Source organism: Hemibagrus wyckioides, linkage group LG11 (assembly GCF_019097595.1).
Source record: "Hemibagrus wyckioides isolate EC202008001 linkage group LG11, SWU_Hwy_1.0, whole genome shotgun sequence".
Taxonomy (NCBI): domain Eukaryota; kingdom Metazoa; phylum Chordata; class Actinopteri; order Siluriformes; family Bagridae; genus Hemibagrus; species Hemibagrus wyckioides.
Genome location: NC_080720.1, coordinates 15707517 through 15722346, shown reverse-complemented (window position 1 = coordinate 15722346; position 14830 = coordinate 15707517). Strand labels below are relative to the sequence as shown.

General features: G+C 41.4%; 2 protein-coding genes across 2 annotated transcripts; one reads left to right on the top strand and one right to left on the bottom strand.

Moving 5' to 3' along the window:
* myl9b (myosin, light chain 9b, regulatory) lies at positions 1–4630 on the top strand. Its single transcript, XM_058402902.1, has 4 exons — positions 1–148; positions 3005–3206; positions 3387–3548; positions 3997–4630. Exons 2-4 carry the CDS (start codon positions 3023–3025, stop codon positions 4170–4172), a joined length of 522 nt encoding a protein of 173 aa, XP_058258885.1. The 5' UTR covers positions 1–148; positions 3005–3022; the 3' UTR covers positions 4173–4630.
* Positions 4631–5017: 387 nt separating this feature from the next.
* On the bottom strand, positions 5018–14519 carry LOC131361596 (homeobox protein TGIF2). Its single transcript, XM_058402901.1, has 3 exons — positions 14203–14519; positions 10582–10838; positions 5018–9474 (listed from the first exon to the last, which is right to left on the bottom strand). The coding sequence occupies exons 1-3, from the start codon at positions 14219–14221 to the stop codon at positions 8548–8550; spliced, it is 1203 nt and encodes a 400-aa protein (XP_058258884.1). The 5' UTR covers positions 14222–14519; the 3' UTR covers positions 5018–8547.
* Positions 14520–14830: the final 311 nt, after the last annotated feature.

Genomic DNA, 14830 nt, shown 5'->3' with positions numbered 1-14830 from the left:
CAGGACTCCTGATTGGCCAGGAGAGAAATAGGAGGGCTGTATTACTAAGCTGATGCTTTAAACAAACTTTTGTACAGAGTAACTGCCTCCATCCCTCTCACCCAAGACAAAGCTTAGTCGGCCGTTCACTTCATCACCTGAAGTCAAGGTGAGCAGGGAGCTTCTTTTTGTTTTTGTTTAGTTTTTTGTCTTGGGCTGTGGTTTGCACTGCTCTGCATCTGTTGCTGCTGTTGGCTGGAGTGAATAGATGGAGATGTTGACGCATGTTCTGTTATGTGCATAGACAAAGCTGGTCTGGGATCAGTCACAGCATAACATATCCGTGCTGGAATTTGGTGCGTTTAGAGTGAGCTGGGCTCAGGATTTGCCTGTCTAACTGATACTCTATTTAGTGAATGTGTGTACCACACTGCTGATTGTAAATGTGTGGGATTGGTAGTAACAGTAATAGACTGGTAGGAATAACATTTAGATGTTGTGAGCTCATTAAACAGTTATCAGTAATAAAATCTGCAGTGCGTAAAGACACAGCTGTTCTCAAATATGCTTTTAACTAGACTGATGGATTCCTCACTGTCTGCCTCCTACTGTGAAGATGTTTGTTTTTAGTGCCTTTGTGCGGGAATTTGGCTGGAACCTGCAGGCAGAGTGTAGCCTGAAGTATGTCGTTCCTAATCTTGCTTCTGTCATCTGAGGTCAGAGGTTAAGACAAAAGTGGTCTTGTGTGTTGTAAGACAATATGGAGAGGCCTGGGATTGAGAGAAGAGAGCAGCTAGTTAAAAATCATACAGGCAAAGCTGAGCCTTTATATAGTTCAGTATACACATATAGTATATTTTAGAATTTTGTCCAGGCCAGTGATAATAGTTTAGGAGCTTTTATATAAAAGAGCAGTCTTTAGCAGTTGTGGAGGTCTTGGTAGGATTACTGTGAACACGTAAAATAGGAAAGGATACAGATATTTTGAGTTGTCATTTCACTCTTTTATGGGTTTATTTGCAGCTCCATGGGAGATCCCCCTACTCCTGCTATACACCCAAAAACAAACTGGGTAGTGAGCAGTGATTGTGTCATGATATAAAAAATAGTCCACACGTTATGACAGGGAAAAACCACACAGAGTTTATTTTTAACCGAGCAGAAGCTTAAAAATCAGCTGTTGCAAAGCAGCAGTTTGCAGTTTCCACCACTATAATCTTTTAATAACAAAGACACTTGTGAACACCCAGGAAATTTTGCATATCACATGAGGCTTATATCCAATTGGCATTTACAAGGCTTGGTTAATTCTATTCAGCAGCTGACAGACAGAGAGAGGCTGTATCTAATGAAGGCTGTTCATCAATCTTTGGAACGGAAAATGACAGAAAAAATGAAATGATTTCTACTTTGGATCATGTTCATTTTAATTGTTAATGTCTATGAAATTGGAAATAGCTACGTTTTTCGCTGATCTTATTTATCAGATGCTCATCAGCATAAATAGAAATGACAGCATCATCATTCACAGTGTGCTAGACACTGCATTATCCTGTGTGGAGCTCATGGACTTCTCTTATATTATGAGTCACTGGTAGCCCACCCCTGCCTCTAAAGATTTTATGACATACTGACACTATATCCAAATTAAAACAAAGACATCCGAGTGTGTAATCGGACAGAATCCAAGCTGGTAGAATGCTAACAACTGCACCTCATTACAGTTTACAGCACAAAACAGCAACCCTGACAGGCGGCACTGCTCTGTGCATATTGTTGCAGTATTGATTCAGTGAGGAGTTATTTTTGTCACATGAAGCTGAAACATGATCCTTGGACTGAAATTCACACAGGAAATGAGGTCTCACAGGGGAGAGGGAAGAGACGAAGAGAAGATGCAAAGGAGCGCTGTAGTTTTGAGTGAGTTAGAGAGTGTGATACATGGTTAGAGGAATGCATGTATAATGAGTAATGTCAGTAGGCAGGGATTTATTTAGTCTTTTGAGTCTTAAAGCTTTCCTGTATTTGCCAGTTGTTAACACCCAACCTAGACATAGTGCAGTCATATGCAGAGTAAGACAAGATCTGACAAAACCAAACCAAACAGAACCAACCATAATTTTTTAAAAATATTATGGCTAACTAATATACAAAGGAAAACTGAGCTTTGAACCTGGGTGTGTCTATACTGAGGAAAAAACCCAAAAAAGCTTCTCTTCTCAAGTGAGATCAAGCATATAGTTACTGGATTACCTGCATGCATTCACACACTGAGACATGCAGAGCAGGCTCGGCCTGGTTACATGCTTGAAGAACTTACAGGCATCTTAACTGCCTCAGATGTGGGCAAGAGCTGTGGCTGCATGTCAGCTTTCCTGGCTTTTGTATTATACCACGGCTAAATGTGTCGGCAATCAGAGAGAGGTAGAAGCCTCGCTGTGACAGGATGACACCACCCTCATGTTTCCTTTCTCATGATCCCATCAATCAGAAAAGCAATACTGACATTTGTGTCATTTTGTTGTGGGAAGTTGGTAGGGCCATGCTGTAGAAACAGGGTGGCATTGCTAATGCAGTTAGAAGAATATATTTTGAATATAACCTCAAATGTAAGGGATAATTTTCAAGTTTTGCTGTTTGCACCTTAAAAAAGACTTACAAACCATTTTCTGGGTCTTTAGATAGACATGAAGTGAACACTGCTATCAACAGTGATGGCACTGAGGGTAACGTAGGAAAGCTTTACCCAAAGTGAATATTGAACAAATAGCTCATGAAAAATAAATAAATAAAAGTAAATAATGAAAGAAGTTTCAACTAAAAAAAAAATCAACTCTATTTAATTCTGAATGAAACTGAACTCTTGGACATCACTGAAGATCACACGTTAATATGCATGTCATTAAACATGGATTTTTCCTTATAATAATTACACCCTAAAATATATTTAGAATTAAAAAAAAATGAAGCTGTACTGTTTGACAGTAAATGGCCAGTTACATTATTAGCTTCACCTCATCCCCAGGTTCAGTCAGCCGCCATCATGTCCAGCAAACGAGCCAAGGGGAAGTCCACAAAGAAGAGGCCGCAGAGGGCCACGTCTAACGTGTTTGCTATGTTCGACCAGTCCCAGATCCAGGAATTCAAGGAGGCCTTCAATATGATTGACCAGAATAGGGACGGATTCATCGACAAGGAGGATCTACATGATATGTTAGCCTCATTGGGTATGTCAGCAAAAGAAAAAACACAAATATACCATTATAAGTATAGAACCTAACCTAAGTTTAAACCTAAACTCATCATCAGTACTACAAAAGCAATAAATACATTTTTACTTGCTTGTTGGATGAAAACATTATGCTTACTATAGTAAAATAATAGACTTGTTTCTGTCCTGTGTGCAGGTAAGAACCCGTCTGATGACTACCTGGAGGGCATGATGAGCGAAGCTCCAGGTCCTATCAACTTCACCATGTTCCTCACCATGTTCGGAGAGCGTCTGAATGGAACAGACCCTGAGGATGTGATCAGGAATGCCTTTGCCTGCTTTGATGAGGAGGGATCTGGTGAGCTAAATACTGCATTTTATAACATTTACAACAGTCAGGAATGCAATTCTGTAATTTATCACATTTGTTTTTGGATTCAGTAAAACTGAAAATGACAGTAAAGCACACACTGCTTTAGAGTTTATTTTATTATTTTAAAAAATAATAATAATAATAAATAAATTATATTTAATTATTTAAATAAATTATATTTAAAATTAATTTGCAGTTATTCTTGTCTATTTCTCTCTTGTAAGTACTCTTACAATCTTTCCTTAAAATGTGTACAATACAATTAATAAAATATACTTTCTAAAATATTTTAAATAATTATTTAGTCCGGTGAATACATATTACAATGCTTTAACTCTATATTTTGAATGTGAAATTGCTAAATGTGTTGAATTTTGAATGAGAAATTTGCTCTCCGGCTCTGACTGGAACACCTTCGCTTCCTCTGGGCTAGGTGTGATTCATGAAGATCACCTCAGAGAGCTGCTGACCACTATGGGGGATCGCTTCACCGACGAAGAAGTGGACGAGCTCTTCCGAGAGGCTCCCATCGACAAGAAAGGCAACTTCAACTATGCCGAATTCACTCGCATCCTCAAACACGGGGCGAAGGACAAGGATGACATGTAAAGCTTTAGAGAGACTCTCAGCCTGGCAGCAGAGTGCATTTTACTTTTACACTAAAATGTGTTCATAAAGGGAGAACAAAAGACAAACAAATGACACATTATCGTAAAGTAAACAGCGCATGAAACACGATTGTATTACAATATAACCACACGAAAATACAAAAAAACAGTCCTTTAAATTATAGCCTACTTGCACTTGTGTAGATTAAATTGTGATTACTGTATACCTCGTTATTATTTCTTTCCTCTCCACACGCCCATGTGCCTTAAAGAATTACACAGCGCTCGGAAGTGTCCTTGATTTCTTTCTGCAGATGTTCAACAGTTTCACTTGGTTACTGTGAAGTTAAGCTAATATGAAGTAAACATCTCAGCAAAAGGATTGTTACACAGAACATTGTTTCATAGTTCAGAGGGAAACCACTGTAGCATGGTCAGATTAAACTGATAGAAACACTGGCTTGTTTAGAAGAAATCGTGGCATTATTTCTTTCTTCAGGGAAAATGTTTTGCTCTATTCACAGTGATCAAAAATCTTCAACTAACACAGATCTCCACAACACCTGTCCAGGAGTGCTTTCTTTAAAGAGCCCAATTTTTTTTTAAATAGTGTGTTTAAGCATTTCCTGTAAGAGGTACAAAGTTAAGACAGTAGCATTTTTGGAAGATTAAGTGTTGTAACAGTCAGACATAAGGTGTTTGGACTCAAGATGTCCGACGTCACTCTATAATAAAACAAAAAACAATCGTCAGTAAATTGCTGTTGTACAAGAGGAAGAAAACACTCGGGAAGTGGGGCATTTGGTCACCCATTTTCTGATTACTTTTCTACAACAGCATGCTGCATTATTATTATTATTATTATTATTATTATTAACAGAGACTGTCATGGGACCAATGAGCAACGCTTGCATCACAAATATATTACATCGATCACTTCTTTTAATGGGAGACAGCTACTTATTTTATTCAATAAAATCTGATTCCTTATTATGCAACATTTGGCACAACTCTTGTTTATTATGGAACTATCAGTGATACACACCACCATTAATTCCCCTCAGGCACAGAGATAAGCAAAGCTTCATAGAACACACACACACACTTAACTTATATGAAAATTGTACTTTATTTCTCTGAAATGTACAAAAAGGAGGAGGACACATCACAAGTTTAAGGCAGATATTGCACAGACTAGTCCAAAGATTTCTAGAAAAGCTGGGAAGATTCTCTTGTTCTCAGGTAAGGCACAAATGCCAAGTTCACCGTCCATACTGTTTTCTTTTTTTCTTTAACTTGATACACTGATAGGAAATGTAAGAAACAAATACTATTCATATCCATCTTAAAAGTATTTGGTCATATATAGAGGGACAGAGAGAGAGCGCTACACATTTAATATACATTAAAAAAAAAAAAAAAAAAAAAAAAAAAAAAAAGACCCGATAGACATGCGCTTTATATCTACAAGACCCCTTCTCAACTAAATAGACACGGTATCTAGAATATCAACATCAGTCATTCTACAGAAGTGAAAAAATAGAGCATCTCTGAAAAATATACGTATACATCCAGTACCCAAATGTTGTTCCAGGAACCCAGTAACTAACGGAAAGCTCACAGTGGTTTTTCATGTAGTGGTACACCGGTTTTAACAGAGTTTTCATATTATTATGCCAATTTCTCCTGTCCAGTAAACCTATGCTGGGCTACAAACATCCATCTTGAACACTGGTCTAAAGCACATTACTGATCCCTAATACTCTTGCATTTCTCCCCAGGGGCTGAAATCTATGCTAAAAGAGGAACAACCGACTTAACCTGAGACTGAACGCAATCAGATAATAATAATAATAATAATAATAATAATAATAATAATAATTAAAAAATAAGAAAATATAGTAACTGTTACAATATTATAGAAAATGAGTTGACCTCCAAAAACAGGACACGAAGCCCAGATTAGAGGCCGCCTTACTTGAACAGAACCGTGACCATAAAACAAGCAGACGAAACAGGTTAGCTCATTACGCTAAATGTTCGCAAAAAATTTCAGCGTTTTCACAAATACATAAGTTAGCGGATATAAAACAACTGGGGGAGTAAGACAAATGGCACCACTGGAGGTAAACTAGGATGGTGTGCATTGAATACAGTGACTACAACTCATTCAGCCACGAAGCTACAAAAAAACATCGAGAATAAAAAAAATAATAAAATAGAGAGAGAAAACATAACAGTTTCATGGAACTTGGGCACGGAAAGAAACATGGACTAACATAAAATGTGTGACAACAACTACAATAAAATCAGTAAGAAACATGAGGAGGAACTAAAACACGATTTAAAAACAAAACAAAAAAAACACCCCTATCGTAATGCTCCAAAGGTTAAACTAAAAAAATGCCAGCACCATAATACAGCGATCTTTCACATTCATAGGCACACAGTCCTGCTCTGAAACTGATCTCATGTCAACAAGGCTATTATATTCAATGTCTTCACTATAGTGAACACAGCTGTGCACCATTTTTAAACCAGCATTGTGAAAGGTGCGTTACAGAATAAATGTATTCCTCAGCTCATGAAATAACATTTAAACCTAAGAAGAAGCTAACAGCATGAGCTGATAAGGATATGAAAACACTACTGGTGAATCTGAAAAATAAAACTGATAGTGTCTGCTCTCCACCTTCACCACATTGATCCATGTAACCTATACCTTAATCCTGCTCTCTCTCACACAATCTGCCAGTCTCCGTCTCAGACACACACACACACACACACACACACACACGAGTTCATGACATCTCATATGGAAATACTTGACACTGTGCGCCCCTAAAGCGCTGTAAAAGCTCCACATTTCATTCAGCAAAAGAAGTTAAAGCTTGTCTGGGATGGGAGAGAGCGTCTCTCAGGAAATCAATGGCGGCTCTGCTGCCGTCTCATGCCATGTCACTGCAGAGGAACGATCCGGCTGAGCTATGCTATCTGCAGTGCAATCAATTTCCCCAACCGTCTGTCTCCTCTCTCTCATCCTTAGACCTGACCACACTGAGACAATGCTTGAGGAGGCAAAAGATAAGTTTGAGCAATAACAAAAAAAAAAAAAAAAAAAAAAGGCTTCTGTTAAGGATTTGAAGTACTGGCAACATACAGACTTGGAAATAAAGTGCAGAATGTATGAGTGACCACACAAACACAGAAAAGAAAGATGATATTTGGAAGTCGTGGTCCCATTTGCAGTGGTTTCTGGCCACTGGAATGAGGTATCAAACAAACAAGGCTGCAGCATGCCAGGGGTTTTTGAACTAAAGTGTAGCTCTTAGACTCAGCAGGATTAAGTCCAAGGCCCTGTCTGCACACTAACATCTACCCCACCAGCGAGTCATTCGGCGTGGCATGCTGGTTCACAACGAGCATTCAGGAGTCATATACAAAATAGTTAGCCATGCTACATAATAGTCTACTTATCTAGCCCTAAGCCAGGACATTAGAGCATACAGGCAAAAACAGTAAATCTGGTAGGTCTTAAGTTACATCATATCACAATACACTCTTCTGAGGGTAATATGGGTGTGCTGTTTCACTAGTGTACTGTGTTTCAAACTCAACTTTCTCTTAACCAAACCATGTATCATGTAAACATCAAGTATTGTGATATGATGTCTTTGAAATATTGCCTAATGCTACAATAACCAATATCTAAGGCAAAAACCGAGCAAGGCCACTTGTGTAACTTCTAAGGGCAGTCCTAAAAGCAAATAAACCAGAAATGTCTCGCCTATCAGTTAGATACGAACTCTGAGAAACATCACGACTCTGCCAGGATTTGTGTGGAAAGTTCACTGGTTGGGGCGTATCTGGAAATGCGCTGTTCATGATTTTAAACCCACAAGATTTGCTTCCCTTTTAAGCCCAGCCTCATCATATGTTCTCAGTTGGTGTTGTGCTGAAATGGTAAAGAGGACCCAAAATAACTTTCATGTAGTGAAGAGAATGGAAAAGTCTTTTAAAAGTTTTAAAAGGCTTGCTGCTTTAAAAACATCCTTTGTGTCAGTAAAAAGTAAACTTAGTGTATGACCTACAAACCGAGTTATCTGAACCATCGGGTGAAATGTTCCGTTTCTAGCTGGTTGTCTGGCAACCGTCAGATCACATCCATGACAACTGGAGATTGTCAAGGCGACGGTGACATTGGAGCCACATGACTATCTGTCTTCTCCCACGTAAATAAGAGTCATGGACAACCTCAGCCAAACAAGAACCCAGAGCAGAGGGGTGTTGCATTCACGGTTTGGTTGTGTGGAATGTCCTTTTCTCAGATGTTGCTTTTTGTCCTTCATAAATGCATACACTTGATTTATATTTTCTCAGTTGACTGCTTCTCTGACAGCGTGGAGTGTGTGCTGTGAGCTCCAGGTGTGTGTGACGCTGGCTGGGGGTGGGCTGGCTGGTCTGACCACACTCCATACACCATTTGGCTGAAAATTCACTGCTCCAGCAACTCTTTGTGGAACCACTGGCAGGCTAATGCCTGCTTCGCTGGCAGGAAGAGCAGAAGCAGAAGCATTTAACACCGGCACAGAGACTGGGAGAATGGCCTTCTCCTGCAGGCTTGGAGCAGAGTCAGATTTTATGCTGGAGCTTAGGCTTTCACGGCTCTTTTCCTTCTCTGTGTTCCTACTTGGAGCCTCTGTTGCTGAAGCAGATACAGGAACAGAACAGGGCACTCGAGCTGAAGGCTGCTCCTTCTGTTTCTGGTTTTCCTGCTCTGCTGCTCTCAGTAGAGCTGCGTCAACGAGCAGCTTGAGGTCGCTGAAGTCATGTGGGCAGAGCTCTGGGGGTGTAGGGGGTGGTGTGTTGAACAGCACCACAGTAGGACTCATCGTTCCCAGACTTGGGCTGCTAGAAGATGAGCCTGGAATAGTAGTTAGACTAGGAGGTCCATTCACGCTTTCTTTCTTAATCAGGCCACGAGTGTCCACCTGCATGAGTGTCTGGACTCCACTGTCTCGCCCTGTTAGACCCGATCCCACTAAGCAGCCAGCCCCGGTCAAGATGGCGGTCGCTGTATTACCCAGCATGCTCAGGTCCAATGTGGGGGCAGGGCGGATGACAGAGGGGCGAGTTGCAGGGACTAGCGGAGGGGTGGAGTGTTCTGGGGAGGCGGAACCAACTGACCGGCTGTCGGATTTGCTGGCGCGGCGAGAGATTGTGAACTGAGTCGGGTCCTTTCCATCCTTCCTCAGCAGGTCGGGGAGAAGCCGTCGCCGCGCATTAATAAACCAGTTACAGATCTGAAACAGACGGCACAAAAAATAGTCAATTTTGTCTTAAATTCACCGAAATGCACCCCGAATCCCTGGTCCACTAAGCTGCCACTGCTGAGCAAGGCCCCTAACTCTCAATTGCTTAGTTGGACAAAATGAGATTCTACATCCAAAAATGATTCTACATCCAAAGGACATATTATGCATGTGAACCTCTTTAGTTAGAAAACATTAATGCTCGAGTCAGAGATTTCTGGAGTTGTCAGGCAAAATAATTGACAGGCAAATAGAGGATCCTTCTTTTGTGGATTTGTTGAATGCAAATTTGGTTCCCCCTGGGGCATCACAGAAACCAGAGAATATGAAAAAAACAGTTACAATGGTTACAAATTGTGTTGTAGCACAAAAAACTATTTGCCCCTGCACAAACAGAAGTTTTTCGCAGCCTCCTATTCACACAAGGATGAGCCCAAGAAAATACCAAAACTATGTGCAGATACTGAAGACCAATAAACTTTTTTTCGCATTACTTATGATTACAGCTACAAGACTTGCATGTATACCCAGCATTTATCAAACATGATATTGCAAGTGAAATCTCACTTGTCGCTGGAATGACATGCCCAAACCACATTCCTTGGTTCCATTTTCACATGTTGTTTCTGTCCTTATGATAATGAAAGTAAACCTGTTTAGAGGTGGTGTCTGATCCGTTGAAACCCGACTATAAAGAGCTCATTGCTGCATATCAACACAGAGCCTTGTGCATGTGTGCGCCCTCTAGTGCCCAGACTGCAAACTGCAGGTTTTCAAACAGCTGGCTGTAATGGAGTTTGGAGGGAAAAAATGCAAAGCCACAATAGAAAGGCCTCAGAGCCTGCATTCCTGCACACTGACAACACCACCGCTCCTGACTCACAATCAAGGACAGAACATGGCTGAGCTCACACACCATGTTTTTATGGGCTGTTTCTGCAAATAAATCTGGGTGTGTAATATTTGCTGAATACCTGTTTATCTGCATATTATAATAAAGCTATAACACTGGGAATACTGGGGAAATTACCGATAAAGACACAAATATGAAAATAAAGATTAATATAAGATCCTTGAGAAGTAGATTACGAAGCTTACCTGCGAGATGGAGAGATTGGTCTGTCCTGACAGACTAAGCTTCTCCTGCTCAGAAGGATAGGCATTAAAACGGTGCTCATAAAGCCAGCTCCTCAGAATCTGAACAGACTCTTTAGGCAGGTTCCCCCGGCGGCGGCGCTTAGCAGAAGCTCCACGGGCACCGGTGGAAAGATTGAGTGGGTAAGCATCGTCCTCACAGGGATCACTGTCTGACATGGCAGAAAACTCCGTCTCTCCACTGTGCTCCTCTTCAAACGCTGTTGGAATCAAGGTAACAGTAGGCATTATTGGTCTAAAATAAAAACATTTGGCATAAAAATGTGCCGACTTAAAGGTTGGGGGATTTCGTTTTTTTTTTTTAGCATTTTTAAAAGTAGCACATATACAGCATACACTATAAATACGAATCATGCTAAAACAAGACAAAAAACACAATCAAATTCACATCTGCATACAAAGGCAGCCTTGACCTCCCTTGGAGAAGATCTGCTTTACATTTCAATGGATGGATGGTTGGTGGTAATACATTTAAAGGAAGAACATGGTAATATGAAGAGCTAAAGCACACATCACTGGCAATGGAAAGCTCACACTTCAAGTACCTCACTACAAGTAGGGTCTAACTGTGTGAGGCCCAAAACATAGAGTAGTCTGAAATAGGATGGTTCAAAAATAACTATTCACTGCAATTCCAAGAACAGGGTTGATTCTGCAGACTCTGTGCTCAAGCAGCCATTGCATAAAACAGCACCGAAATTTACTCTAGTCTTGTACCAGATGACCACACACATAGACCTGATGTGCAGTGAGTCCACAGGGGGAGGAAGGGGGTTTGGCAATGCCAGAAAACTAAGCTGTGAGTGAAGTGGAAAATGAACTGGGTGAGCGAGTCACAGCTGCACGTCATCTGCCTCAAAAAACCTGCCAGTGAGATACTAGGCGGTGTGTTCATCAAGACAAGAGTTTCACACACATTTCGGCTTTCGAAATGCTATCAGCAGGAAAAATTAATATTCCTTGTTTCCCTTTAACTTTGGGAGGGCCCACTCTGCTCCTGACACGCTACTATAATAAAGTGTTACTCTAAATAGCAGTCATTTTGTTCAGGACTGGGCTATTGTAATACAAATGGGCAGTAAATCGGTCATTCAAAATGCAGATGAGCTGTCATTCACAAACAGCTGCTAGGAAAATGTTGCTAGCACACACTACCACTGTAGCACAAGAGCTAAATAAAAACAGCCCACATGTTATTTGCCAAATCAAAGAATCTTGATCTCTAGTCAAAGCCAAAAATTGCCGCTGCTACTTAATTGAGAATTGTAACCCTGCCCCGAAAACACATGTTGCCAGCCTGTCCTTGGTTAAATAACACTTTGTATTTTGTAAACATGGCTTCAGATAGCTTTTTCATGCTACTTTCTTTAATCATATCCCAAAGAAAATCTGGGCTGAGAATTAGAAAGACGTCCAAATCTGTCATCAGAAGCTTCATTATAGATTATAAGACTGCCTTTGTGTGAGTAAATTTCCTACATGATTTAGGATTTAACCCAAATGGAAAAGGGGTTTTAAAAAAAAAAAAGGTTAAAACTATCCTAATGTTTGGTACAGAATCGTACGAGATAAGGGTTCTTACAAAAGCCTGGAGCAGACATCCTGAGGGCTGAGATAATGATTAGCTAAGTCAAGGCAAGTTCTCCTCAGATGAGCAGTAGGAGTGAATCTCTCCACTCTTTAATTTCCTCCCTTTCATCCCCCTACGCTTCCGCTCCATTCACCACACCAAGCTACAAACATGCTCAACCTTTCCACACTTTCCCAAACTCCAGAGCTGCCCAGTTTAGGCTACAGTCTAAATATACATGTATTTTTAAAGAGTAATTGAAAAAAAGTCTTGTCTTTTTACATCCGAGAGGCTTTTGTTCACAGGGCTACTAAATTCACTGAAGAAAAGTCGCCCAAGGGTGGAAACAGAAAGCGGAGTAAAATTAGCATCTCCAGCTGCTTGTACGTCAACATTCAGGGCAGTAAAAAGGAGGAAAATAAGCCCTTAAACGTCTTCTTGAGTTACTTGTTGACATGTCGGCTGGGGAAATGTCCCGCTCGACGTCGAGCACACGGTCTCCACTGAGTGACCTAAACTTCACTGGGCATGTTTTAGCTAGCACTTTCGGAATAAAAATACCTGTAAACTAGGCACGGGCTTGCCCGTGTAGTTTTATGATGTTTTCCGAACGCTGAATATTAGCGGTGAAAGAAAAGGTTTAAGTGGGAGAACAATGGCGCAGAAATGTGCTAGAGTGGCTCCTGTGTTTCTCAGTGTAACCCGAAGCCCGCAGGAGCAGACAGAAATGTGGCAGTTCCTGCGTTCCTCCCCAACAAAGGAGAGTGTGTGTGCGTGCGTGCGCGCGCGCGCGTGTGTGTGTGTGTGTGTGAGAGAGCGAGTGCGTGCGTGCGTGCGCGCTATCCATCTCAAGTACTGAGGGGGCTTTAGTGTGTGTGTGTGTGTGTGTGTGTGTGTGGTATCCATCTCGAGGAAGGACGGCTTTTAGTGCTCCTTTACCCTTCCAAAGCTGACAACCCCCCCTCCCCGGACATGCTGGAGTTAGCTAGCCGCTACCCTGATGTAACCGTTAGAGACAGGCGTCAGTCTCACTTTATTATCCAACAATCGGGGACTGTAAATAAAATGAAACTGCCGCCTGTGGCGACGACAAATATCTGGATCTAAACTGGCCTTGCTGACGTGCAGTCATTCACACAACGCCGTTACTTTATAGTAAAAGACGGATTTTACAAAAATAATAATAAATAACTAACTCGGGGGGAGAAATGAGGGGAATGATATTGATTTGGAGGCTGAATTGAGTTACAGCACTGATCTGTCAAACCGCTTTATTTAGCGTGGTTAGACACGCACGCACACACACACCAAAGGGCTTACTCCGAAATGGGTTATCCTCACCAACATGTCTGAGCCAACAATTATCTAATATCCTCGCGATGTGAATCCTTATGTAGCTCCGTGCGAAAATCCCTAGCAAATTGTTCAGACTGACAAAAGCGCGTGAAACACGCGGGCCGCCAGCGACGCCAAACTTTTCCAGGCATGCAACAAATGCTGGCAGTTTGTCACCGTTATAAACAACGTCCAGTATCCAAACCCTCAAACTGGAATTCCCCACTGACTCAACGTGCTAAACCTGCTAGCTGTCTAAACTTCTACCTACAACCGAGCCTATATTTTCATAATCTAACACCACACGTCAGATTCAGATCACTCACACGACACAAAAGGAACAGGAGAAGACACCACGAAGCCCTTCAAAAAACAAAAAAAACACACACATTACTTTCCCGATGAGGGACGCTGAACACACTCGCTACCTCAAAACACGTCCTCGGGACAGCAGCAGATGGACACCATGCTCAGCTCTCAGGCAGTTAGCTTAGCCAGCTAGCCGTCCGTCCACATTCAAACACAAACACACGCCGCATTGACTCTTAACAAAAAGGCACATTCCTCTTCAAATTGTACATTCGCTCCAACTTAAATATCCATCGACTACGAAGAAAGGACAAATGGGAGAGGGAAAACTCGCGGAAAATTCACTTTACCTCTTTTGACAGATTTCATCCTTTGTTAGATAGGGTTTCAGGATTTTTAAAAAAATCCACAGCTTTCGAAGTTCCTCGGAGAAGAAAAGCGTGCTCCCACAAAGCGCTGACACAACGGGAGCTTCTTCTGAACCAAGGCGAGCTGGGAGGTTTTTTCTCTTTTTTGCCGTCCGCGTTTTTCTTTTTTCTTACTCCAAAAACTCAAACCCAGCGTTTCTTATCGAGTCCGCTTCATTTCTCGCACATGTTAATGAAAGCAAGGGGAAAAAAATGGTGTTGACAAACGCGTCCCGATTTACCTGCAATGCCGTTCTCCGCCAGCGCTGTGTCAGTGACAGAGCACTTCACCCCGCCCCCATCCGCCGCATCAGCCAATCAGAGGCCGGGGATCCAAGCTCCATACACCTCCACATCATCAGCGACTAATGAACAGTCCAGCTGAGGCACACACACACATACACACACTACAAAGGCTTTAACGTTATTAAAATTGCTCCATTGTTATAGTTAAATATTACATCTCTGGCTGAATATGAATCTTTTCCCCCTAGCTTTCGTTCTCTGTTACATGTCTACACTTAATCTTGGCATAAAACTTGTTAAATGGTTTGTTTATTTTCTCTTGGCG

Bases quoted from the DNA above. Each gene is read 5' to 3' on its own strand.
- LOC131361596 (XM_058402901.1), bottom strand. The intron at 9,475-10,581 runs GTAAGCTTCGTA...CGTCTGTTTCAG, and splicing joins CCAATCTCTCCATCTCGCAG to ATCTGTAACTGGTTTATTAA.
- myl9b (XM_058402902.1), top strand. From the start codon at position 3,023: ATGTCCAGCAAACGAGCCAAGGGGAAGTCCACAAAGAAGAGGCCGCAG. The intron at 3,207-3,386 runs GTATGTCAGCAA...TCCTGTGTGCAG, and splicing joins TGATATGTTAGCCTCATTGG to GTAAGAACCCGTCTGATGAC. The intron at 3,549-3,996 runs GTGAGCTAAATA...CCTCTGGGCTAG, and splicing joins CTTTGATGAGGAGGGATCTG to GTGTGATTCATGAAGATCAC.